Source organism: Oryctolagus cuniculus, chromosome 18 (assembly GCF_051225735.1).
Source record: "Oryctolagus cuniculus isolate XC-2025 breed Fujian yellow rabbit chromosome 18, ASM5122573v1, whole genome shotgun sequence".
NCBI lineage: Eukaryota > Metazoa > Chordata > Mammalia > Lagomorpha > Leporidae > Oryctolagus > Oryctolagus cuniculus.
Window position 1 is genome coordinate 7888914 of NC_142884.1, and position 24686 is coordinate 7913599.

General features: G+C 53.3%; 2 protein-coding genes across 2 annotated transcripts; one reads left to right on the plus strand and one right to left on the minus strand.

Annotated features, from left to right (window-relative positions):
- Nucleotides 1–604: 604 nt before the first annotated feature.
- Nucleotides 605–7250, minus strand: FPR2 (formyl peptide receptor 2). The gene is made up of 3 exons (XM_051836621.3): nt 7197–7250; nt 2766–2808; nt 605–2148 (listed from the first exon to the last, which is right to left on the minus strand). Exon 3 carries the CDS (start codon nt 2135–2137, stop codon nt 1082–1084), a length of 1056 nt encoding a protein of 351 aa, XP_051692581.3. The 5' UTR covers nt 2138–2148; nt 2766–2808; nt 7197–7250; the 3' UTR covers nt 605–1081.
- Nucleotides 7251–10286: 3036 nt separating this feature from the next.
- Nucleotides 10287–14271, plus strand: FPR1 (formyl peptide receptor 1). Its single transcript, NM_001082314.1, is given in 2 exon segments — nt 10287–10331; nt 13052–14271. A coding segment is annotated over 1 exon segment (1059 nt). The 5' UTR covers nt 10287–10331; nt 13052–13062; the 3' UTR covers nt 14122–14271.
- The last annotated feature ends 10415 nt before the right edge of the window (nt 14272–24686 follow it).

Sequence of the window (24686 nt, forward strand, 5' to 3'; positions counted from 1 at the left end):
TGATGTAAAACCTGACGATGACATTCAAGGTAGGTACGTAGTAGAGTCATTTTTATGTAGACACAGAAACTCTGAAGAAATCCATTAAAACCAGTTTATAGGCCGGCGCCGCGGCTCACTAGGCTAATCCTCCGCCTAGCGGCGCCGGCACTCCGGGTTCTAGTCCCGGTCGGGGCGCCGGATTCTGTCCCGGTTGCCCCTCTTCCAGGCCAGCCCTCTGCTGTGGCCAGGGAGTGCAGTGGAGGATGGCCCAGGTGCTTGGGCCCTGCACCCCATGGGAGACCAGGAAAAGCACCTGGCTCCTGGCTTCTGCCATCGGATCAGCGCTGTGCGCCGATCGCAGCGCGCCGGCCACGGCGGCCATTGGAGGGTGAACCAACGGCAAAGGAAGACCTTTCTCTCTGTCTCTCTCTCTCACTGTCCACTCTGCCTGTCAAAAAAATAAAAAATAAAAAATAAAAAAAATAAATAAAAAAAACCAGTTTATAAGCACGTGAACTACATCACAACCATGAGTAGTTTGTTCCAGGAACATGAGGGTGCTTGAACACTCTAAAACTAGTCATTGTAATTTATGATGATGTACATAAAAAGAGTAAAATGGTATAATCCTTAAACAAATGTATTTGACAAAATCCAACATCCATTCATGATTTAAAAAAAAATAGAATAGAATCAAGGAAAACTTCCAGAGTCTGATTTTCTTTAAAAATTGCTACAAAACCCTGAATAGTTTACTTAATGGTGATAATAAAATAATAACTAACACAGTTTTTGCTGCTTATATACACTATCTTATCTAAGTCATAGAAATCCCATTATGCTTTCTCTTATGTCTGCTTAATCCAGGATCCGAGCTGAGCTCTGAAACCCAAAAATGACACCAGTGGTAGCACCATCGTCCATTTTGACCACCCAACCAGGGGGGCACAGAAGGGTTTTTCTAGACATTTTTCAACGTTCTCCAACACTTCAGCCACTCACACCTGAGTAACCCAGGGTGACTCACGACAAGATGAAGCTGGAACTAGGGTCAACTTGCAATGAGACAGAGCTCAAAAATGTGCCTGAGCCCCCTTCCTCACAGCACCTGTAACTCAGCCTCAGTAGAAGGTGAGGTGGAGTTGGCAGCTGTGTCATTTGCTGGGGCCGGGTCCTCACTCAGGGCCCTCTCCAGACTGGCGGGCAGGGAGTGGATGAGCCGCTCTCGGAAGTCCTGGCCCACGAAGACGTAGAGCATGGGGTTGAGGCAGCTGTTGAAGAAGGCCAGGGAGCTGGTTGGGTTAACCAGGACGTTGAGGATCTGGTACTTTCCAGCAAACAGCATCTCTTTGAGCCAGACCGTGCTCAGAAGGGCGATCAGTTGAAAGGGGAACCAGCAGATGAAGAAGGAAGCCACCACAGCAGTGAGGACCCGTAAGGGACGGCTGGATTTAATCATGCCTTTTTTGTGCATCCTTGCAGCAATGAGCCCGTAGCAGATAGCGACGATGGACATTGGCATACTGAAACCGATAACAAAGCGGATGATACCTCTGACCGTCAGTATGGTGGTGGCCACCGTCACTCTCTTTTCAAAGGTGTCACCCCAGGACTTAAAATTGAAAGTGCAGTATGTGTTCCCTTTCTCATCCTCAACTGTGGTCAAGAACATGAAGATTGGCAAGGTCAGGATTAGGGCAAGAATCCAGGGTCCAGCGATCATCTTCCTGGCTAGGTTTACAGTGCGGTGATTCTGAGCCCAGATTGGGTGCAACACACAGATGCAGCGGTCGAGGGCAATGAACGCTATCAGGAAGACGCTGCCAAACAAGTTTATGTCCACCACAATGTGAACCAGCTTGCACAGGAACAAGCCAAAAGGCCATTTTTCTCCCATGGCCATTGAGACGATGAGGAATGGTAGGGTAGCAGTGAAAGAGAAGTCAGCCAAGGCCAGGTTCAGGTAGCAGATGGTGGTGACTGTGTGTGCCATCCGGAACCCCGCCACCCAGATCACAAGCCCATTGCCCAGGATGCCCAGGACAAAGGTGACCCCAAGTACAATCAGCGGGAGGATCCGCAGAGCAGTGTAGCCGGCAGACTCATAGAGCATTTCTTCAGATCCATTCAGAGGGATGGAGATGTTGCTTTCCATCTTGCCCACACCTGAAACATTTAAACATTTATTGGTTGTGTAACCATCTTATAGAATTCCCACTCGTGCATCCACCATCAACCCTGTGGCCCGAGATACTATACAATTGGCAGTCTCTTCATTGTTCTTTTGGGAAGAACAGTTCTGTATATGCCCATAATTATTAAAGTGCATTCCACCTAGCCAGCTGATCACTTTACCAAGAGAATTCAAGGCTCCTTCCACCAGCAGAAAAACTGAACCGGCCGCATGGGCAGTGAGCATGGGAAGCTTTGGCAAAGTGAGGGAAGCACTAGACTCAGAGTCAGTAGGTCCAATTCTGTTTCTGCCCATGACTCACTGCAAAACTACTGGCCGTCTCTGCAACCTTTATTCAATGCCAGGTTCCCTCCCAGTCTCCTGGCTCCCGTTCCTCCTCACCGTGAGAACCCTTGATCTGTGATTTGGTTGGTGTTTTAGCTAAGTTTTCGGGTTTGGCTTGGGTTTTTAGTCGAAGAGACTCTTGGAAAGTGACTGTAATGAATAGTAATGTGTCACATCCTGTGCTACAGGAAGTCAGTAGAGAGGGAATCCTCTCTACTTTCAATCCAGTGTTCTCACTTCCCCCTGCGTGAATCAGAGTTCTTACCTTGAAGGCAGAGAACTTGTCCTTATTGTATAGTTCTAGTGTTCTGTGGGATTAAGAGTAGTAAAATTTGTTAATATTTGTGGGATTTATAGAGACCAGCATTGTGTTATTCCTACATGTGAGATCCTTTGCCCTGCATATCTCCTTAATGTTCATTATTTTATGCTTTAACAAGAATAAGTTGATGTTCCAAGTAATTATGAAATATGCCAGAAGCCAAGTAAGAAGTAGCAGAGGGAAGACTTCAACCCAACTTGGTCTAACTTCCAATGCTTCCTCCACTACACCAGTTGCAACAAATGTTGCTGGTTGCCCACTGCACATCTGTTCCCTCATTCCTGTCTGCCAACCAGATCACAATGTTTAATTCATTCATCCCTCAGGAAAGATGTCCTTTCTCTACCTTTGGAGTAAATCCTGCTTAGTCTATCCAGTAATTGGAGTTCCTTTGGTGATGGACACATAACTAAATTACGGATGAAAACACTATGGGAAGATGCTTGAGGGGGGAGATTCTGGGATGTATTTCCTTGCTCTGAAGAGCCCCTTCCTCTGGAGCAGGTCACACCTGTGGCTATTGCATCCAGTTCAGCTCAGGGGTCTCTATGACCCTCATGTCCATGCCACCAGACCACATTTCCTTTTACCGTGTTATATGGGCAACATCAGAAATATCTAGGGTGTCTATATTAAAATGCTTGTTCATAAGCCCCATTCTAGAATATTCTGCAGTGAAAGCAAGGATGGTTTTCTATGGCCATGAGAATTTAAGAATCACCTTAAACTATTCTTCCTCTTTAAAGGAAATAGTAATTCCTGGGCACATGTCCACAATTAATACTCAGAGTGATATTGTGAGACAGTCACCATCATCATCCTTCTCTTACCAGGAAAGCCATGGCCAGGGGTTTCAGTAGTTTCTCCAATATCATCTCCAGCCACTCAGTGGAAGCATCAAGCTTTGAAAGCCAGGCTTAACCAAGTCCAAGGCCACGGCTTCTGCTGCTCTAAGGTGCTTCCTTTGAAAAAGTCCTCCCAAGATTTCTTGAGGATGATCAGATACCAGAGTCATGATTTTATTCCCCCTCTCCCCTTCTCACTTCCTCCTTCACTTCCTGTCTTTACCCATCACTTTCGCTGAGGTCTTCTATGAAACACTGTTTCACATAAAGCAGGGTTTCTCAACATCGGCACTGTTAACATCTGTGGCTGGAAGATCCTTTGTTGTGGGCAGCTGTCCTACCCGTGCCTTGTAGCATGCATGTTCAGCAGCACCCCTGATGTTTGTCTTCTACATGCCAGTTAGGAAAACCGAAAGTGTTAGTACACATTGTCAAATGTGCCCCGGGTCTCCTACATGGGTGGCAGGGGTCCAAGCTCTTTGGCCATCTTCCACTGCCTTCCCAAGTGCATTAGCAGGGAGCTGGATTGGAAATTGAGTAACCAGGAATCTCCAACATGGGATGCTGGCATTGCAAGCGGTGGCTTAACCCTCTGTACCCCAATGCTGGCCCCAGTGACATCTCTCTGAGCCTCAGTTTCCTCCTCTGCAGAAGGGAGGCACTGTGAAGACCGACTTTCAGGGAAAAAGTAAATGAGGACGGGGGGAAATCTTCCAGGATAGACCACAGGCGTATCTAGCAAACAGGGACACTGGGTCTTCACCGGGTTCTGTGCTATGTCTTGGGGCTCCATGCTTGGCCATGCATGTAGAAGCACAAGGACGGGCCAAGAACAGTGCTCACGACCACAGTAACCACCACTGATGAATATTGTGCACCTGCCAAGAGCTGCTCTTTTAACCCTCACAACAACTCGTCCCACAGGCTCTTGTCAAGTGCATGCATTTGACATGCATACTCTGAGACATTGCCCATACTGAATAGTGTTAACTAGCTAGCATAACCATTGCATAGATGAGGAAGTTGGGCCGTACCCTTGCTACGTGCATTGTTTAAATTCCCCAGATGGAAAGAAGTAGAGCCCGAATCTGCGCTCTGACCGGTGTCTCCCAACCCCTGTTACCTCAACAGGCCCAGGTTGTCTCTACCTACCCACCAGACATCCTACAAGGCACTCAGAAGCTAAACCACCAATGTTAAAATGTCCATATAGAAAGGAAAGACAATGATAGGTGCACAACAGGTAGGGACAGGCAAGGAGGCAAATTATCAGGTTACCCCAGCTGCATGGTGGGAGCCACATCTGATGTCTGCACTGCCTATGAGGGCCACTGTTTGGTGAAACCCCGATGTGTGCCAGCCACTGTGCAGTTTGTCGTCTCTACTTACAACACCCTTGCTCTGGGACAAGTATCGTTGTGGTGTGACACAAGAGGAAACTGTGGCTCAGAGGAGGGAAATTACTTAGCTGATGTCACAATTGTTGAAGGGTGCAATTGAATACAGGACCACAGATTTCAAACGAAAGCTCAGTGCTTCCTTGCTAGCTCATTCTACTCCTCCAGCGTATCCGCTTTCTCATCTTCACAGCTGTGAAACAATCTGACATCCTCTATTGCTGCAGCTCCCAGCCACCGCTCTGGACTGATTCCGTAACAAGGAAATGGTAACAAGTAGACCTCTCAGCCTTTTCCTTCATAATCCCTCAAACCAATGGCCTCTTTTCAGTTCTCCATCCCAGTGACATAGGACCCATTAGACTTCTATTCCTTCCTTTAAAAAGCAATTTAAATTTATTTGAAAGGCTGAGTGACAGAGAGAGAGAGGGAGGGAGAGAGAGAGATTCATTCCCTAAAACAATGATCAGGGCTGGGCCAGGAGCCTGGAACTCCATCCATGTCTCCCTCATGGGTGGCAAGGGTCCAAGTACAAAGGCCATTGTCTTCTGGCCTCCTGGGCATCTTAGCAGGGAGCCAGACCACAAGAGAGCAGCTGGGACTTGCACAGGCACTCCTGTGGGGGATGCCAGTGTGTCAGGCCACAGCGTGACATACTTTGCCACACTGCGGGCCCCTCTTCCTCCCACTTAAGACACATTTTATGCCTCAAGATGGTAAAATATATACAATGCATTCCTGGTTGTCTTTAAAGCTCAGTCATCTACCCCTCTTTTCAGTCTGATTTGCTAGATTTGTCTCCCTAAATTTGAATCTAAATTCTGGGATGTCCCAGGACTGGTACCTGCTCCACCTCCTCACCCTCTCTGGTCTTTCTCTACCATGCTGTATCAGGGATTAAAACATTGTAACTCTCAATCTAAATCCTCAGCCTCAGCCACTCCCCAAAACCTTGGCCTAAATAATCAACTGACTTCTCAAACATCTTCCCAAGGAGTCCTAACATTGCCCAAGCCAGACTCTTGAATGGCCCATCCTCTCAGACCTACCACTCCATCAGTGTCCAGAAACAGCTGGGAGCTCAAACATTCCGTGGTTAAAGCTCCAAATCTAGGCCCCACCTTGGACTTCCATGTTCCTTACCATTCAAACCCAACCCAAACCCTCCCAGGTCCATTTCTAGGATAAGTTGAATGCCAGAATCACCACCCTGGCCCCTAGCCTGTGCCTGGCCTGTGCCTTTAACCTTGCAAATAGCTTTTTTTTCCCCTGGCACCTGCTGTCCCCTAGAGAGAAGCCAAAGGATGAAGGAGACCAGGACGCTGTCCTGTGAACACCCTCCACAACCTTCTACCCTCTTCACTTTCCAGACACACCTGCACCTGCCCTGCTGACCCTTCAGGCCTCCCAGGTCCACTCTTGGTGCTGTTCTCGGTCCACCTGGTGGCCTCTGGGTCCTTGGCCAGGCAAGCTCATTGCCGCTCCTCTTCTTAAGTTTCCCCCACCTGGCTCGTTCTGAATTTTCATATTTCAACTTCAATATTGCAGACCGCACAGAGGTCCAGCTTGGTCCACAATGCAAAACAAAGCAGTTGTGCCAGGCCCCGTCTATCTCACCAGTTTATGTTCCTGTTTAATCAATCCGTTCACGCATTTGTTCCCCATCCTGAACACCCTCCACACTAGGACGTAAGCTCCAACAAGACTACCCGTTTTCTCTGAGTCGCACCGTCCAATAGAACCGTCACACATGCCACATGTGACACTCAGAACGTTCGAGTACCCATGTTTCTGAAAACGTTTTTAGATTCTGGGGAGACCGGTTTCCATAACACATTTTATTTAACTCAACATATCATAAAAGGACACCATTGGAACCTTTAACCAAAATGCAAATCATTCGTGAGCTCATTTACATCTTTTCCTACTAAGCCTCCGAGTCTATGAAGTGTGTGTCACACTCCCAGCACACTCCGGATCCCACTGGAAACTTGGCCAGAGCTCAGGAGCTGTCCACGGCGAGTGGACCCCATGTGTGGCGGCCCTGCCCAAGCATACAGGAGGTGTCTGCCACATAATCAATGCTTGAGGATTTTCTAAGCTGTCAGGACCTCCCCCCCACCAGCACTCACCACAGGCTGAAATCCTTTTCCTGTGCTGGTGTCTGGCTTCCTGTGGAGCAACTCAGACCTGGGCACTTCTGCAGGGACTTTAATGAGGGGGGAGGGCCCGCGGAGCTGGGAGGGGCAACAGAGCTGGAACGAATCAGGTCACAGAAGCCCAGGGCTTCTAGCAATGTCCAGAGGCTCTGGACTCTTCTTACAGTGTGGCCGGCCGCTCCTCACCACCAGGCTTCCGTGGCAGATGGGAGTTTCCATCCTCTAAAAGTTAAGGGTCGTGGAATCTGCGTGCCTAGACCCTTCCTCCTTCAGAGATTTGGGAACATGAAAAAACAGTGACAGTGACAGAGAAGAATTGGTGGCAAGCCGGGAGAGACAGATGGCGGTCAAAGAAAATCCTGTTTTCTCTATGTATACACAATACTTCTGACACCAAGCAGTTTTTTAATTCTCTACAGACGCCAACTGGGTGGTCCCTACCCTGTTCAGAGTCTAGGGGAGAGGAAACAGACCCTATCTCTTAATGGGAGGAGTCTTGAGGAATTCTGGGTCCTTTTTCTTTTTAAAATGGTTTTACTTATTTATTTGAAAGGTGGAGCTACAGACAGAAAGAGGGACAGACAGTCAGAGAGAGGTCTTCCATCCACTGGTTCGCTCCCCAGATGGCTACAACAGCCAGAGCTGGCTGAACTGAAGCCAGGAGCCAGGAGCTTCTTCCAGGTCTCCAATGCGGGTGCAGGAGCCCAAGGACTCGGGCCATCTTCTACTGCTTTCCCAGGCCACAGCAGAAAGCTGGATGGGAAGAGGAGCAGCCAGGACTTGAGCCGGCGCCCATCTGGGATGCTGGCAATACAGATGGAGGCATAGCCTACTACACTGCAGCACTGGCCAGGACCATTCTCTTTAAAACCACATCACCAAGGCGACTGGGTAGATTTGGGCTCACTGGTGAGAAGGAACCCCAGAGGGGGAGCTGAGTGTTAGTTGTGTAGGGCTTTCAGACACAGCGCCATAAACTGGGTGGCTTACCTCACAGACATGCGGCTCACCACGGTTCTGCAGGCTGGAAGTTCCAGGTCAAGGGGTCAACAGGGCTGATCTCCTCGAAGGCCTCTCTCCTTGGCCACCTTCGGAGGTGACCGCCTTCTCACAGCGTCCTCACGGGGTCTTGTCTCTTTTCACGTCTGTGTCCTACTTGCCAAAGCTTTTCGTTCACATGAAACACTCTTACAATATTTCAACTTAATCTCCTATTCTTATAAGAACACCCATCGTATTGGGTTTAAGCCCACACTAATCATTTCATTAAAAAACATTTATTTATTGGAAAGGCAGAGCGATGGAGAGAGAAGAATCAAATCCTCCAACTGCTGGTTCATTCCCAGAGGCCAGCTCAGACACTTCCGCTACTGAAAATCAGGGGTTCCCCGACCACTCCCCGGCCAGCCCCGTGCCACTTCCCTCTGGGCTTTACCCAGATCAGGCAACAGGGTTTGCAGGACTGGAAGGTCTGGGGCCTTCCTCCTTTTCTCCAGCCTCGTCACGTTGGGCTACACACAATTGCCTCTGTCCACGTTTGCAAATCCTTGGTGACTCAGGGGACATCTGCAAGCAAAACCAAAACCTGCTCGTGCCTTGGTAGCGGGGGCTTGTGGGAAGCATGCGGGGTCGTCCCGAGGAGCCCAGTTTCAAGGAGAACAGGCAGATCAAGGGCTCAGAAGGTGTTCAGACAAGCTCCCTGTGGCGTCCCCTGTCTCTTATGCGCAGGGTATATGTGAAAAGTAAATAAGTTTAGTGTTAAAACTTGGTTCTTATCCCCCAAGATCATTAGGTATACACAAATATTCCACGATCTAATAAAATCCAAAACCTGAGACACTTCCCGTCCCGAGCATTTCAGGTAAGAGTTACTCAGCCTCTGTTGCTCACCTCCAAAATCCTTGCACAGTAAAACCAAAAATGTGGTCCTTGGTTTAATCCACTGCTCTGTGCCGTTGCGAATGTCTTATCACTACAAATACCCAAACCGAAACCTTGGGAAGAGTGGTTTTGGATGAAGAGTGTTTTTGGATTATCGTCCTCTGTCTCTGTCTTCCTTGGCTTCTCTATGTCACTCTGATACTCTTGGGCAATTCTTTTTTGTTTGTTTGTTTTGTGTTTTAAAGATTCATTTTATTTATTTGAAAGAGAGTTACAGAGAGAGGCAGAGAGAGAGAGAGAGAGGTCTTCCGTCCGCTGGTTTACTCCCCAGATGGCCACAACAGCTAGAACTGCGCCGATCTGAAGCCAGGAGCCAGGAGCCAGGAGCTTCTTCCAGGTCTCCCACATGGGTGCAGGGGCCCAAGGACTTGGGCCATCTTCTACTGCTTTCCCAGGCCATAGCGGAGAGCTGGATTGGAAGAGGAGCAGCCGGGACTCAAACCGGAGCCCATATGGGATGCCAGCGCTTCAGGCCAGGGTTTTAACCTGCTGCGCCACCGTGCTGACCCCTTGGGCGATTCTTACAGTCACCTAAGACTGCCTGGGTCAGAAACCTACAGGTGCGCTTGCCCAGGGGCAGAGGATTATGGGATTTACCTTGACGGTGGCAGCTGGGTGGAGAACATGCCTGTCTTGGCTGGTTGTCTCAGGTTCTCTGCCTCTCTTACCTTGCTCTGTGGTTCTGGCTTCTCTCTCTCTCTCTCTCTCTCTCTCTCTCTCTCTCTCCCTCTCCCTCTCCCTCTCTCTCATCTCTCCCTTTCAGTCCTTACTGCTGAGTCTTCCCAGCTCAGTACCTGCTCCTCCCTTTATCCTGATTCCTTGAGAACAGAGGCACCTGGACTCCCAAATTCCCGCAACCTTGATCTTGACAGTCATCCCACAGACCACTGAGCTGAGGGAAGTAATCCCCCCCTTCAAACCCTGTTCAAACAGGTGCCAAATTGGTGCCTTCCTGGGGCCTTTGCGTATCAGAAGGAACCCTGATATTCTGTTTCCTCTTACGCAATAATTTCAGTTCCTCTCCCCCTCCCCCTCCCCCTCCTGTCCCTTCCTCTCCCCCTCCCCTACTGTGTCTTCTCCTGAGACTATTAGAGCCACAGTCACTCTCCCAGGAGACCAGGACTTAGAACCACTCAGAGCGAGGACCACAGCTGGTGGCACGGCCAGGTGAGACACTGATATGCCAGGGTGCTGGGGAGCTGGACACGGGCACACGCCGCGGACTCCTGGGGAGAGCTGATTGTTTGGAGGGAGCCGCAGGGAACAGCAAGGCAGAGAACCGTGTGCAGAAAATGTCAACGACTCTTGCAGGATGCGCTTTTGGGCGGGAGAGCTGGGGAAGTGGTTGGAGGCTGAAGGAGGATATGGAAACAAAGGACAGATTTGGAGATGAGAGGTTCTGGACCGTGCTGGGTGCTTCTGAGAACGACGGAGCAGGGAGCAGATGGTGATGCCGCAGGAGGGTGGGGAGACCGGGAAGGAAGGAAACTGTTGAGAAAATGAGGGAGTGGAGTCCGGAGGACAAAGTGGAGGGTAGGTCCCGGGCAGGGTTCTGTGGTTTGTTGTCTTAGAGGTAAAAGCAGAACACGGCGGTCCAGGGGGAGGCGAGACGGTGTGGCTAGGACATCAGTTGGGAGTGGGGGTAGGAGGGGAGGTGGGAACTTTGAGAAGGCAGAAGGAAAGTGTGCTAAGAACGCAGCAGCCCCCAGGGCTCTGCACGAGGACCCGGATCCTGGGCAGTCCACGGAGCTGTCACTGTCACGGAGCTGTGCGCTCTCTGCATGTGACTTCCCCTGTCAAAGCCAGGGCTGCTCCTTCCCCACAGTGGTGGTGGTGATCTTGACTCAATACCAAGATTGTGGAGAGCAGAGACAGGAAAGGCGAGGTTGTGGGACGGTGACTCGTAGCAGAAGGGTTCTACAAACAGGGGCCACCAAGGTGCGTGTTCTTTGCAAATGACAGCCGTATCTCACAGCTTTTCCCACAGGTCAGCCATTGAAAACCCCTTCCTATTCACTGCACCGACCTTTTCAAGTGGTTGCCTCGGCAGTTGGGTGGGGACTGGGAAGTGGGGAAGGAGGACCTCTCCAAGTTGTTTGGGAGACTGTGGGGTATCAAGGAGCAGCAGAAGTACAAACCGCTTATGCAAATGTGGTTTTTAAATGTTCTTGATTTAATTAGGAGCCAGAGACAGAGCGAGGGCATGCTCCCACCTGTGCATCACTCCTCAAATGTCTACAGCAGCTGTGACTGGGCTGGGCTGAGATGGGAGCCAGAGACTCAGTCCAGGGGCTCCACACGGCGGGCAAAGACCCAAGCATTTGAGCCGTCTGCTGTCTCCCAGGGACTGCACCGACAACAGTCTGGAGTCAGGGAACACAGCCAGTACTTGAACCCAGGCCCTGTGCTGTGGGACGGCGGCCTCTTAACAACTAGGCTACATGCTTGCCCTACATGTATAACCTGAAGTTGTCTAGAGGCGGTTTTTTAAAAAAGGAAAAAATGCAATTAGTTTTAGTATAATATTTTTAAATATTTATTTATTTATTTGAAAGGCAGAGTTACACAGAGAGAGGAGGAGAGGCAGAGAGAGAGAGATCTTCCATCTGCTGGTTCACTCCCCAATGGGCTGCAATGGCCGGAGCTGCACCAATCCAAAGCCAGGAGCCAGGAGCTTCTTCAGGTCTCCCACATGGGTGCGGGGTCCAAAGACTTGGGCCACCTTCTGCTGCTTTCCAAGGCTGTAGCAGGGAGAGGGATCAGAATTGGAGCAGCCGGAACTCGAACCTGCACCCATATGGTATGCCGGCACTGCAGGCAGAGGCTTAGCCCACTGAGCCACAGCACCGGCCCCCATCCACCATTCTTAAAAAGAAACTCTGGTAAAATGCACAGAACACAGAATTGAGCATTTTAGCCATTCGGTGGTGTTAGGCACATGTACCATGTTTTGTAGCCGTAATGCTATGTAGTCCCAGAATTATCCTCACCCCAGCTAGAAAGTCCATATCCACTCAGCAACACCGCCCAGCCCCTGGCGACCACTGCGCTGCCTTCTGCCTCTATGTGTCTGCCTATTTCTGACATTTCATAGAAATGTGTGTAGCTCTTTCTGTGTTTTGTTTTGTATAATGTTTTCACAGTCCATCCATGTCACGGCATGTGTCAGTGCTGTATCCCTTGCAATATTCCAAGGTATGGATGCCCTGTATTGTGCATCTGTTGATGGAAAATTGGGTTGCTTGCACCTCTGGCTACTGTGGAGAGTACCACTGTGAATATTAGTGTGCAATCTTTGCCTGAATGCCTGTTTTGCTATCCACCTTTTGCCCAGTATTTTTCTCTTGGAGGGCAAAAATTATATTCTTTCTAAAAAAGATTTATCCTACTTATTTGAAAGGCAGAATTGCACAAAGAGAGGGGGAGCAAGATAAAGAAATTGATTGAAATTCCATCCACTGGTTCACTCCCCTCAATGGACACAATGGCCAGGGCTGGACCAGGAACCCCATCTGGGTCTCCCACGTGGGTGCGGGGGTCCGAGGGCTTGGGCCATCTTCTGCTGCTTTCCCAGGCTCATTGGCAGGAATGCTGAGTTGGAAGCGGAGCAACCAGTACTCCAACTGTTCCTGCGGGATGCCAACAGCAGTGGGAGTGGCTTGCGTGTTAGGAAGTGTGGGAATGTGTTGTAAAAATGCAACCTTGCCCAACAGATCTGTAGACGCTAGTTGACTTACAGAGAGTGTTCTGAATGGGGCGGGGTTGCGGGGAGCCTGGGGAAGCCGAAGGAACTGTGGATGGGAAAGCTGGCCGGGCGCAGAGTGGGGGCGTGGAGGGGTTGCCTGCAGGTTTGGAACTGACGACTCGCTATTCCTGAACTGTTGCAGGTGCGGGCAAGATGGACAGCAATGCCTCTCTTCCCCTGAATGTGTCTGGAGGGACTCAGGCCACACCTGCTGGCCTTGTTGTCCTGGACGTCTTCTCCTATTTGATACTCGTCGTCACCTTTGTCCTCGGGGTCCTGGGCAACGGGCTGGTGATCTGGGTGACCGGCTTCCGCATGACTCACACGGTCACCACCATCTCCTACCTGAACCTGGCCTTGGCCGATTTCTCCTTCACCTCCACGCTGCCGTTCTTCATTGTCACAAAGGCCCTGGGGGGACACTGGCCTTTTGGCTGGTTCCTGTGCAAGTTCGTTTTCACCATCGTGGACATAAACCTGTTCGGAAGCGTCTTTCTGATCGCCCTCATCGCTCTGGACCGCTGCATCTGTGTCCTGCACCCAGTCTGGGCCCAGAACCATCGCAACGTAAGCCTGGCCAAGAAGGTGATCGTTGGACCCTGGATCTGCGCTCTGCTCCTCACCCTGCCAGTTATCATCCGGGTGACCACGCTGTCTCATCCAAGGGCACCAGGGAAAATGGCCTGCACCTTCGACTGGTCTCCCTGGACCGAAGACCCTGCAGAGAAGTTGAAGGTGGCCATCAGCATGTTGATGGTCAGAGGGATCATCCGCTTCATCATTGGCTTCAGCACGCCCATGTCCATCGTGGCCGTCTGCTACGGGCTTATCGCCACCAAGATCCACAGACAAGGCCTCATTAAATCCAGCCGTCCCCTGAGGGTGCTCTCTTTCGTGGTGGCCTCCTTTCTCCTCTGCTGGTCCCCCTATCAGATCGCGGCCCTCATAGCCACGGTCAGAATCAGGGAACTCTTGCTAGGTATGGGCAAGGACCTCCGAATCGTGCTGGACGTGACGAGCTTCGTGGCCTTCTTCAACAGCTGCCTCAACCCCATGCTGTACGTCTTCATGGGCCAGGACTTCCGAGAGCGGCTCATCCACTCCCTGCCCGCCAGTCTGGAGAGGGCCCTGAGTGAGGACTCGGCCCAGACCAGTGACACAGGAACCAACTCCACCTCAGCGCCAGCAGAGGCTGAGTTGCAGGCGATATGAGCACTGGGCTGGACAGCACTCGGGAGCCCCCAGTTCCTGCTTCCTTCCAAGCTGAGTTGCTCTGAGCCACACACATGGCTACTTATGTTCACGTCACCCACATATCTCTTTGTGCCCTTGGTTTTGGAAGAAGAAGTAGACCCACGGTTAGCACTGATGTCTTGTTTGGCTGCTGCGCCTAAGCTGGGAGTGGTGGGAGGTGGGAAGAGATAGGGAGAGGGTGTAGCCGAGTTAGCCTGGGAGGACCCTCAATGCCAGCCATTGATTGCTCTGCCGTAATTCGTAGCGGCCACATCTGTTCTGAACAGCATCTTGCCATCTACCACAAACTAGGTGGTCCCCCTGGGAAAATGAAGAACACGGAGAAGTGTGACAGGGTATGGCTCCCGTTTAGACAAGAGGCAAAAGGGGGAGCTTTCTATAAAGTCCTTAGTCTTTTTTAATTTTATTTTTTTAAGATTTTTATTTATTTATTTGACAGGTAGAGTTACAGACAGTGAGAGGGAGAGACAGAGAGAAAGGTCTTCGTTCCGTTGGTTCACCCCCCAAATGATCGCTGTGGCCGGAGCTATGGCGAATTGAAGCCAGGAGCCAGGTGCCTTTTCCTGGTCTCCCTGCACGGGCACAGGCGACCAAGCACTTGGGCCATCCTCCACTGCCCTCCCGGGCCACAGCAGAGAGCTGGACTGGAAGAGGAGCAACCGGGACTGGAACCCGGTGCCCATATGGGATTCTGGTGCCACAAGCGGAGGATTAGCTAAGTGAGCTATGGCGCCGGCCCCAAGTCCTCAGTCTCTATCCATCAATACGTGAGTGAAAATATAAAGTTAGCAAGGTATCAGGCGAAGCCCCCTGGGCCCTGAAGCTACACTTAAGTCTGTCTGACCCCTGGGAGCTCTCCTATCCTCTCCACAGGAGCTGCGCTCTGGGTGGAGTTAATTAAGCCAGCGTGGAAGGCAGGCAGTTCAAGTTCTTCATCAGCTACTTGCAGCAGTGTGGAGCACAGTGCACGGAAATCCAGCAGTGTGGAAATGTGCATGAGTTGGCCATCAATGTGCAGCTTTCCAGTTAACTTTAGAAACCTTTGTTCTTAAAAGCCCGCCCTCTCCCTCCCCGCTCCCCACCCCGCACCTGCAGATTTCTGCCTTTTCACAGTGCAGAGAAATTTGCCCATCACGCCCTGGACTCTCGGGTTTCCTCTCTTCTGGGTCTCCTTTCCTAACCCAAGCCAGGGATCAAAGACGCCAGTTCCCTTAAGAAGGTTTCTGGGCACCAGATCTTCATGGGAGCACTCAGCCAACACCACAATCCTTGCCGCTTTATTATAAGTAAGGAAGAGAAGAGAAAGGGAGAGGGGATGGGCAGAAAGAAAGGAAGAACCAGGAGTGTCTGGGGTCAAGAGAGAGCTGATCACGCACTTTGATGAGGGACAGGGAAGTGGTGGCTGATTTTAAGCCGGTTCAAGGGCAAGTCCCTTGGGTTCTGACCACGTGCTGCAGCCCTCTGGGCTCCAGGTCTTCTCTGGCCCTTTCTGCACAGCCCCCAACAAGCTCTGCAGGCCTCGCCTCCAAGTTGCCAGTGCACCTGTACAGTTCTTCCCAGAGGGCGCTGTCTGACCTCTGCCTTCCACCTGCCTAGGAAACACTTCAATAAATGGTGCTTGGACTCAGCGTTTTGCCCCTGTAACTCTAACAGTTGCCCAGGGTATTTGCATATCCGGTAACTCTCCAGCTCACCAGCCCCCCTGGAGCCAGCTGAGCTCTTCTTCCTATTTTGACAAGTGGAGTAATTGAGAACGGATATGCACAGGATGTGCTAAGTTGGGGCCCAGTGAGTGGCCACAGCCCTGGCAAACAACTGCCCTGGCTTCTGATACCACCTGCAAGTCTGGAGGGTTCCTCCTTAATGGCCTGGTTTCAATAATTTTCTAGAAAGACTGAGAACAAAGAGATGTGAGTGCATGAGGGCCCAGGTTGCAAGGTGGAGACTGAAGCTACTTTGTAACCATGGCCTGGAAGTTCTTTCTGAAGCTGGCTCCGTTATGCCACCACGTTGCTCCAGTGAGCATTTTTAGCTTAAGCCAGCTTCAGTGGGTTTCTGTGACTTGCAATGGAATCATCGGTTCCTAAAGTACCCATGAATCTTGCCAGAATGGACACAGGTTGGGCGTGAGGAATGGGGATGAGACGTGGCTTAGGGGAGGTTGTTCTTGCCAGCTAACTCAGTGGGGACCTCCTGGTCTTGCACGAACCAGCAGAGGAAGAGAGGGAACAGCTTCTGCTGTGGTCTAAGATCAAGGGCAAGTGCCAGCCGCTATGTGCTCCCCACTCCTGGCAATATTCAAGCCCCCCCTGGAAGGCGCCACCGTGGAAAATAAACCCCTCTGGGAGAACCTGGAGGTTGAGCACTCCAGTGGCTGGGGTGAGCATTGTCAAGCTCTGGGTCAGGCCACCCTGGGGATGCCCGTGTCCCACACTGGAGTGTGGTTTAAATCCTGGCTCCTCCACTTCTGATCCAGCTCTCTGCTGATGGATGAGCCTGGGAAGGCAGCAGAGGATGGCCCAAGTCCTTGGGCCCCTGCACCCACATGGGAATACCTGGCTTCCAGCTGCAGCTTGGCCCAGCCTTGGTTTTTGTGGCCAGTTGGGAAACGAAGCAGAGGATGGAAGACAGTAGCCATAGCAGACGCTCAGCGGGTGCCGTCAGAGAATGGGGGATGGTGGTGGTGGTGAGAAAACCCACACGTTTGGTGTGAGAGGTGTGAATAGAGGAACAGGGTTTTCCTCTCGTCCTCTGATCAGATCATCACAAGTCAACCCCCAAAGTTTAGAGGGACATGAGCTTGGAGAAGGGAGCACTGGGCACTTGGGTTCCTGGGAGGCTCCAGCCCAGCCCCCACGGCACCAACACAGTGACACCTTAACCTAGGCCATTTGGAAACCAGGAGGAACCCTCCAACCCCAGTTCCTGTCACCCAAGAGGCCCCAACTCCATTTCCCCTTCTTGTTGAGCAACTCCGTTTGGAAATCTCTGACACTCGAGACATGTTCCCCAGATGTCAGCAACTCGGAGAAGCCCCGGGCTGAGAACCGCACAGGAAGTGTACTTGGGGTGGGGAATCCATGAGGGGTGGGGACTTGGAGCCTCAGCTCCTGGTCCCGAGGGGGAGTGCTGGGGACCCACATCCTAAGGACCGATGGCTTCCTCTCCTTGAGCCTCTGTCTTCTTCATCTGTAAAATGGGTACATTACGAATCCCTCCCAGGAAAGATTGTCTGTACAGCAGAAAGGCAAAATGCTTTACTCTTCTGTGGGAACAGGAAGGAGCAAGTTCTGACTACACACACAACTGTGGGTGCAGCTCAGGGACACAACATCGAGGGGCAGAAGCCAAGCACAGAAGACTAAAAATAGGGGATCTAACACACGGGTGGTGTGTACAGGGGTCTCCTGGGATGCTGTGCTGTTCGGTCTCGGTGCTGGTTACACGGTGAGCTACGTCGTGAGCATTTACTGATTCATACCCTTAGGATATACGTAATGTGCACGCTGATGGCGTTTTTGCTGAGAGAGAGAAGGAAGGGTGGGAGAGGAAGAGGGAGACAGATGGGCAGGAGACAGAAAACAGAGAGAGAGGGAGTGAGGACAGAGAGAGGGAAAAAGGCAGAGAGGAAGGAGGAAAGTGGGGGAGAGGTGTGAACACTGTGTTAGTGCGTGAGAAAGATGAACTTGAGACTTCTCTCCCAATGAGGGGAGCTGGCACCGGGCTCGAGACACTGGAAGTCATTTTGGGTCCTTCCCACCCTCCGATCCCACCCCTTCTATTCACACATCTGGAGATACAGGGCAGGGGGCGGGGGGAGGGCAGATACCAGCACCAAAGACAGAAATAGCCGGGCTCTGAGCACAGCCGTGCTGCTCAGCTGGGGCAAGGATGGAGCCAGTGGCAATTCTCGCTCTTTCCGATTTTATTCCCATGCTGTGGGGACAGCCTCAGTCTCCCGAGCCTCAGAGGTTCCTGAGAGTCTGGCTTGGTGGCGACCCCATGACTCTCCCCTATACATACAGGGCGGGGGGGGGGGGGAGTGAAATGCTGAGATAGCTCCTCTCAGCTCACAAGAGACAATGGTGATGGTGACAATGTCCACAATAAAATAAGCAACATTAAAAATGACCGTAGGAGTTCTTGCTTGCTTGACTTGACTCCCCGCTGCGTCTGACTGTCTCCGGGATCGGAAGGCTGGGGAACCGGCGAGCGGCGCACTTACCTTTCTTCAGACCCAGTCCATCCTCGTTCGGGTGGACTAAGACCCTGCATCTGGCGCCCAACATGGGGCATGACCAGTAGCTTTTCGGCCAAAGCTAAGCGGTCTCTCAGGGTAAGTGAAACCTTCAGTATGAGTGATGCAGTTTCGTCCCAAAAGGACCTGGCCTTAAAGGCCTTTCTCTATATGTTAAAAAGTGTCTGGGAAGCCGTCATAACCTTGGCCCTTTGGATTCAGGCGGCCAATCTCTTTTCTTGGAACGCTTGGTCACGGGTGGAAGAACTCACCCTTGAGAGGGAGAGACACTTTGATACCACCCTTAAAGCATCCTTCCACCCGGACGCTACACCCCCACCTTCCGAGGGCGAGAGGGAGAGAGGCAGCGCAGGACTTGGAGGAGCCTAAAGACTCAGAGGAAGATGGCGGGGAGAGGCAATGGGCTAAGTTTGATCAGGAACGCAGAAACCCTGTGGAGGCACGAACTGTTGAGGTAAAAACGAAAGTGAAAATCGTCCCGCCTAGCCCATCCGCCCCAGAAGGGCCGGGACCCCCCCTCCCCATACCTCCCGGAGGCAGAGGTGGCCTCCCCCTATGTAGAGCCGCGGAGGGAGCTGCGTGATGCGGCCCCTTACGATTGCCCAGTAGGGGAGAGGAGAAATGAGGTGAGCTTTGCGGAAGCTTATCCGGTGGACATAAAGCAGCGTAGGGAAGTGAACTCTGGGCCTGGGAACCTGCCGCCTCAGGCCTGCCCTGGTAATTTAGCTCCAGGCAGCAACAGACGTCTGGAGTGTTGTCCCTGGGAAGTGAAGGACTTCAAGGAGTTTCCCAAGGCAGTGGCGGAAGATGGGCCAAACTCCCCCTGGGCCCAAACCCTGCTGCAAGACATAGCTTATTACCCATGCATCCCCGAGGACTGGTTGGACATGGCCAAGGCAGTCCTCGCGAGTCCCCAGTTCATAAAGTGGTGCGCCTTCTTTAAAGAGGAGAGCCGGGTGAGGGCGGAAGCTAACCCAGCAGCCCTTCCAGCTATCCCTATTACATACGCTATGCTGGCTGGGACGGGGGAGGGATTCTCTACTGGGATCCAGCAAGCCGCACTACAGACATATGGCTGGTCCTGTAAAAAGTCGCCCCGGGCCGGCGCCGCGGCTCACTAGGCTAATCCTCCGCCTTGCGGCGCCAGCACACCGGGTTCTAGTCCCGGTCGAGGCGCCGGATTTTGTCCCAGTTGCCCCTCTTTCAAGCCAGCTCTCTGCTGTGCCCAGGGAGTGCAGTGGAGGATGGCCCAAGTGCTTGGGCCCTGCACCCCATGGGAGACCAGGAGAAGCACCTGGCTCCTGCCATCGGGCCGGCGCGGTGCACCGGCCGCAGCGCATCAGCCGCGGCGGCCATTGGAGGGTGAACCAATGGCAAAAGGAAGACCTTTCTCTCTGTCTCTCTCTCTCACTGTCCACTCTGCCTGTCAAAAAAAAAAAAAAAAGTCGCCCCGTAAAATGACCTTTTAAGTAATTGGTTGATCTTTATGCCCTGCCCCAGTAATCCTGCGGTCTTGTGCTTTAAAAGGCTTTGTTACGTGCACAATAAACCGAGTTCTTGCTTGCTTGAAAAAAAATGACCATAATGGATTCTTAAAATTCACCACTGCCTTGGAGCCAGTGCTGTGGTACAGCGGGTAAAACCATCACCTGCGGCACCCACATCCCTTATGGCACTGGTTCAAGTACTGGCTGCCCCACTTCCCATCCAGCTCCCTACTAATGCACCTGGGAAAGCAGTGGAGGATGGACCAAGTGCTTGGGCCCTGCACCCACGTGGAAGACCTGGATGAAACTCCTGGCTCCTGGCTTTGAATTAGCCCAGCTCTGGCTGTTGTGGCCATTTGGGGAATGAGGCAGTGGATGGAAAATCTCTATCTCTCCCACCTCTCTCTCTCTCTCTCTATCCCTGTAACTCTGCCTTTCAAATAAATAAACCTTTAAAAATTATTCCCCACTATTTTTGCTACATTTTGGTGAACAGAGTCCATTGTTGCAGCTTTCTCAGTCCTTTTATAATATTTATTTTTATTTATTTGAAACACAGAGTTACAGAGAGAGGTAGAGACAGAGAGAAAGGTCTTCCATCCATTAGTTCACTCCCCAGATGGCCACAACAGCTGGAGCTGCACTGATCTGAAGTCAGGAGCCAGGAGCTTCTTCCAGATCTCTCACATGGGTGCAGGGGCCCAAGGACTTGGGCCATCTTCTACTGCTTTCCCAGGCCACAGCAGAGAGCTGGATGGGAAGAGGAGCAGCCGGGACTAGAACCGGCGCCCATAAGGGATGCTGGCACTTCAGGCCAGGGCTTTAACCCGCTGAGCCACAGCACCAGCCCCTAGCTTTCTCAGTCTTAGGAACATAAACACCAACACAACACCAAGCAGCATCTGTCCTGGACCTACGCTTGGGCATCAGCGACACGAGGTGCGTCTTGGCAGAGTTGGATCTAGGCACTTCCTGGGCAGTCTGATATCAGGACACTATTGCTGGCAACAGTGATGTCCAAACTGGAACCGGATTTCCCAAGACAGAGCAAATCACCCCAAAGTTAACCTTGTATGGCGCTGGCTGTCCAGTGAATTGTACGTGAACGTTTGCAGGCTGTGAGATGTATCTCCTGTATAATCAGTAAGTTTGATCACAGACGTGGTTTTCAGACACAGAGTGCATGTTTTGGAAACTTAACCCCACCCTGATTCAGCAAGGCTGCGAGCGAGTCCTCCGAGGAGTGGCCAGTCACAGGGTCTCTGCTTTCACAAGTGAGGGAGTGGGTTCCTGAGAAAAGAGGGTTTGCTCTTGCCCTTCCTTTCTCTCCCTTTCCCCATTTCTCTCTCCCGCTCTTTCTCTCTCTTTTGGTTGGAGCTTATTTATGAAGCAGGCAGCACAGACCTAGGCATGCAGAGGGTCACGGTCAGCAGCTGGCCCCCTGCCCCTGGCGGAGACAGCCCTGTCTCTCTCTGCTTCCCCTATGCCAGGTGTCCTCTCTCCCGTCTCCCTTCCTTGTCGCACCGCCCATCGGCAATCAACAGATTGGTAAGCATCCAGCCGACTTCTGTCCAGAGTCCCTGGAGCTGGAGTTGCAGAAGAAGAAACAGCTTCTTCGTGTCTTGTTCTGGTTCTGTGCACCCCAGAAGAGGAAGTCCCCAGGGAGGTTCTCCTCCAGGGCAACCACACGCCGTAGTGCCCAGCGCTGGGCTGGTGCCTCAGTGACCTAAGGCCGCTGTGACTCATCGCCACAACCCGAGTGGCTTCCAACCACAGAACTGGATTATGTCACAGCTCGGGAGACTACAAGTCTCAAATCAAGGTGTCAGCAGGGTTGGGTCCTTAGGAAGTTCTCCTTTCCACACCCTGCTCCTAGCTTCCGTCTGGAAGCCTTGGGGGCCCTTGGGGACATGGATTACATTGTGTCCCCACCCCCTCTCCCAGGCTGAAGTCCTAAGCTCCCAGGACCTGAGGACACAGCCTTATCTGGATACAGGGTGACTGCGGATTGTTTAAGTTGAGAGCAAGCTGGTGTAGGGCGGACTCTCATGCAAAGGGGAAACCGGATGCAGGCGCGCGTGCACCGGGAGCACCGTGTGAGGAGGGCGTTAGAGATATTGGTGAAGCCTCCACCGGTCCAGGCCTGCCGAGACCTGCCATTGCCAGAAGCCGGCGAGAGGCACGGAGCACAGGCTGTGTCTCCACCCTCAGAAGAAACAGTGTGGCTGAAACGGCCCAGTCCTGCACTCCCAGCCTGCGGAGCGGTGAAGCAACGATTCTGTGGTTTGGGGTACTTGGTTACCATGGCAGCCGCAGGAAGACACAGGGCTGACTCACAGGCGCCTCACCCTCCAGCCCCTACACCTCTGTCTTCCCCGCATGTTCCCCTGCGACCAGCCACACCCCTCCCTGCGTGTCACACAGCGGCCCTGGGACACTCTGAACCTGCTATGGAGGTCGTAACCTCCTGCCATCAGCCAAGCCCACCTCTCTGAATCCACCAGTTCTAGGGGCGAGGGCCCGGACGTGGCTTCAGGGGCCACCAGGCAGCCACTGCAGGTGGGGACGCGCGCTCTCAGGGGTGCTAAGTGGGGGAAGCACACAGGGCAATGCGAGGCACGGGCGGGAGGCTGCGGTTTATTCCTGCACGCCCAGAGGCATCCCTTCTGTAAGAAAGGCAGAACACGCAGGGGCGAGGCCCAGCACCCAGATGCGCTGGGCGCCATGGGTCGCAGATCCAGCTGCGTGCTGACAAGCGCAGGTGCGGGGTGCACTTCCGGCTTGCGGCCCCGGGGAAGCTTCATCTCCCCACGCTGGGTCTCAGGGCCACTGGGCTGCGTGCCTCCTGGCTTGCATGGTGATGGTCGGTGGCCGTGAACCCTTCACACGGGGGTCATGTGTATGTCGAGTGAAGAGATGTCCTGGCTGCCGGCCCCGCCCACTGGGGCCTAGGGGCTGGGAGGCAGCAGAGGTGTGGCAGCCGTAAGGGACCAGGAAACCACCTGTGAGGGGGACTCCACCTTGGACAGCTGTCTGTCAGACCCAAGAAACCACAGGGCCAGGCCTCCTCTGCAGTGCGCATCAGTGTGCCCGAAGCCATTATCCAGACCAGGAGTCCAGGCCCCTCCTCCCTCAGACCCAGGGGTCCAGCCCCAGCCCTCCTCCCTCAGACCCAGGGGTCCAGCCCCAGCCCTCCTCTCTCAGACCCAGGAGTCCAGCCCCCTCTCCCACAGGGACCTGCTCTCGGTGCCCATGTGACTCGGTGACACCCGGGTTCTGTGACCTGATGTCTGCTGGCCCAGGCCGTGAGGCCCGGCCGGGGAAGTACTTTCCCCAGGCCTCATTATCCCTGTCTGCAAGCGGTCCAGGGCGCAGACAGAGCTGCTGAGACAGGAAGTCCCCTCTGGCCCTGCTCCCCTCCAGGCAGGGGCACAGCGATGGCGGAAGCTGGGTGCAGAGCGTGGCAGGCGCAGGGTCCCAACCAGCGGGTCCTCTCCTCCCTCCGGCTCCTCCCGCCTCCTCCCAACAGGCACTCGGGGGAGGCTCCGCCCCCAGTGCTGGCCTCCCGCCCAGGGCTTCTGCAGAATCTCAGAGCCCTAGGTGTTCCCAGATCGCGCATGCGTGGGAGGAAACCCCCCCACCCCTTACTCCTGCCTGCCGGGGCTCCCCTGGGCGCACAGTGATCCAAGCACTCCCGGTTCCTGGAAGTGCAGGGCGGCCAGCTTCCCGCCAGTCGCGGCATCCCTGTCTCTGGTCCCCTCCTGTCCCTCTCAGGCCAGGCCGGCCGGACCGCAGTGACTGGGGCGGGGCGGGGTCCCAGCTGCCTGGCTGGCTCCCCCCCCCCCCCACTGCTCTCCTGGCTTCCCCAGCCCCCTCCCTACTTTCTGAATTTCCTTCTGCTCTCCCCTCCCCTCCCCCGGCCCCTGCGGAGAGAGAAACCCGCAGTGTGACGACTTGAGGCAGACAGAGACAGAAAAGCAACTCAGGGAGAGGGAGGGAGGGTCAGAGAGACAGGGAGATGGAGCCTGGGGGAGAGACAGGCGGGGATGCAGACAGACAGACAGACAGACAGACATGGGCCAGAGAGTCTGGGAGAGCCGCAGGGAAAGCAGCGGGCATCACAGTGACAAGGGGATGGGACGAGCTCAGAGGAAGGGTCCCCGGGGCCCCCCATGCCTATCCCTGTCCCCAGAGTCCGACTGCACCTGCCGGGCTCATGCACAGCCCCCTGTTCCCGGCCTCTGCCGTCCTGTGGCTTCAGCTCCATCCAAGCGCAGAGCGCAGAGGGCAGAGCAGACCTGGTGTCTCTGGTGTGTCCCCACCAGCCTCTGCCGTACCCAGCCAGGAACCCCTGGTGCCTCTACCGCACCCGCCCCACCCACAGCCCAGAGCTGGCGCTGCACCTTGCCTGCTCTGTGGACGGTAGGCAGCTTCCCTCAGCCGTCCCACAGCATACCCACGTACCCAAGCGTGGCACTGAACACTGCAGATGCACAAGAGTGTTTCAAAGGCGTGTGGAAACCAGGAACTAAAAGCTATGAAACAGGCCAGCGTTGTGACATAAGGGGTTAAGCCGCCACCTGCAACACTGGCATTCCACATGGGCACCGGTTCGAGTCCCGGCTGCTCCACTTCCGATCCAGCTCCCTGCTAATGGCCTGGGAAAGGCAGTGGAGGATGGCTCAAGTGTTTGAGTACCTGCATCCACGTGGGAGACCTGGAGAAAGCACCTGGCTCCTGGCTTGGGGCTGGCCCAGTCCTGGCTGTTGCAGCCATCT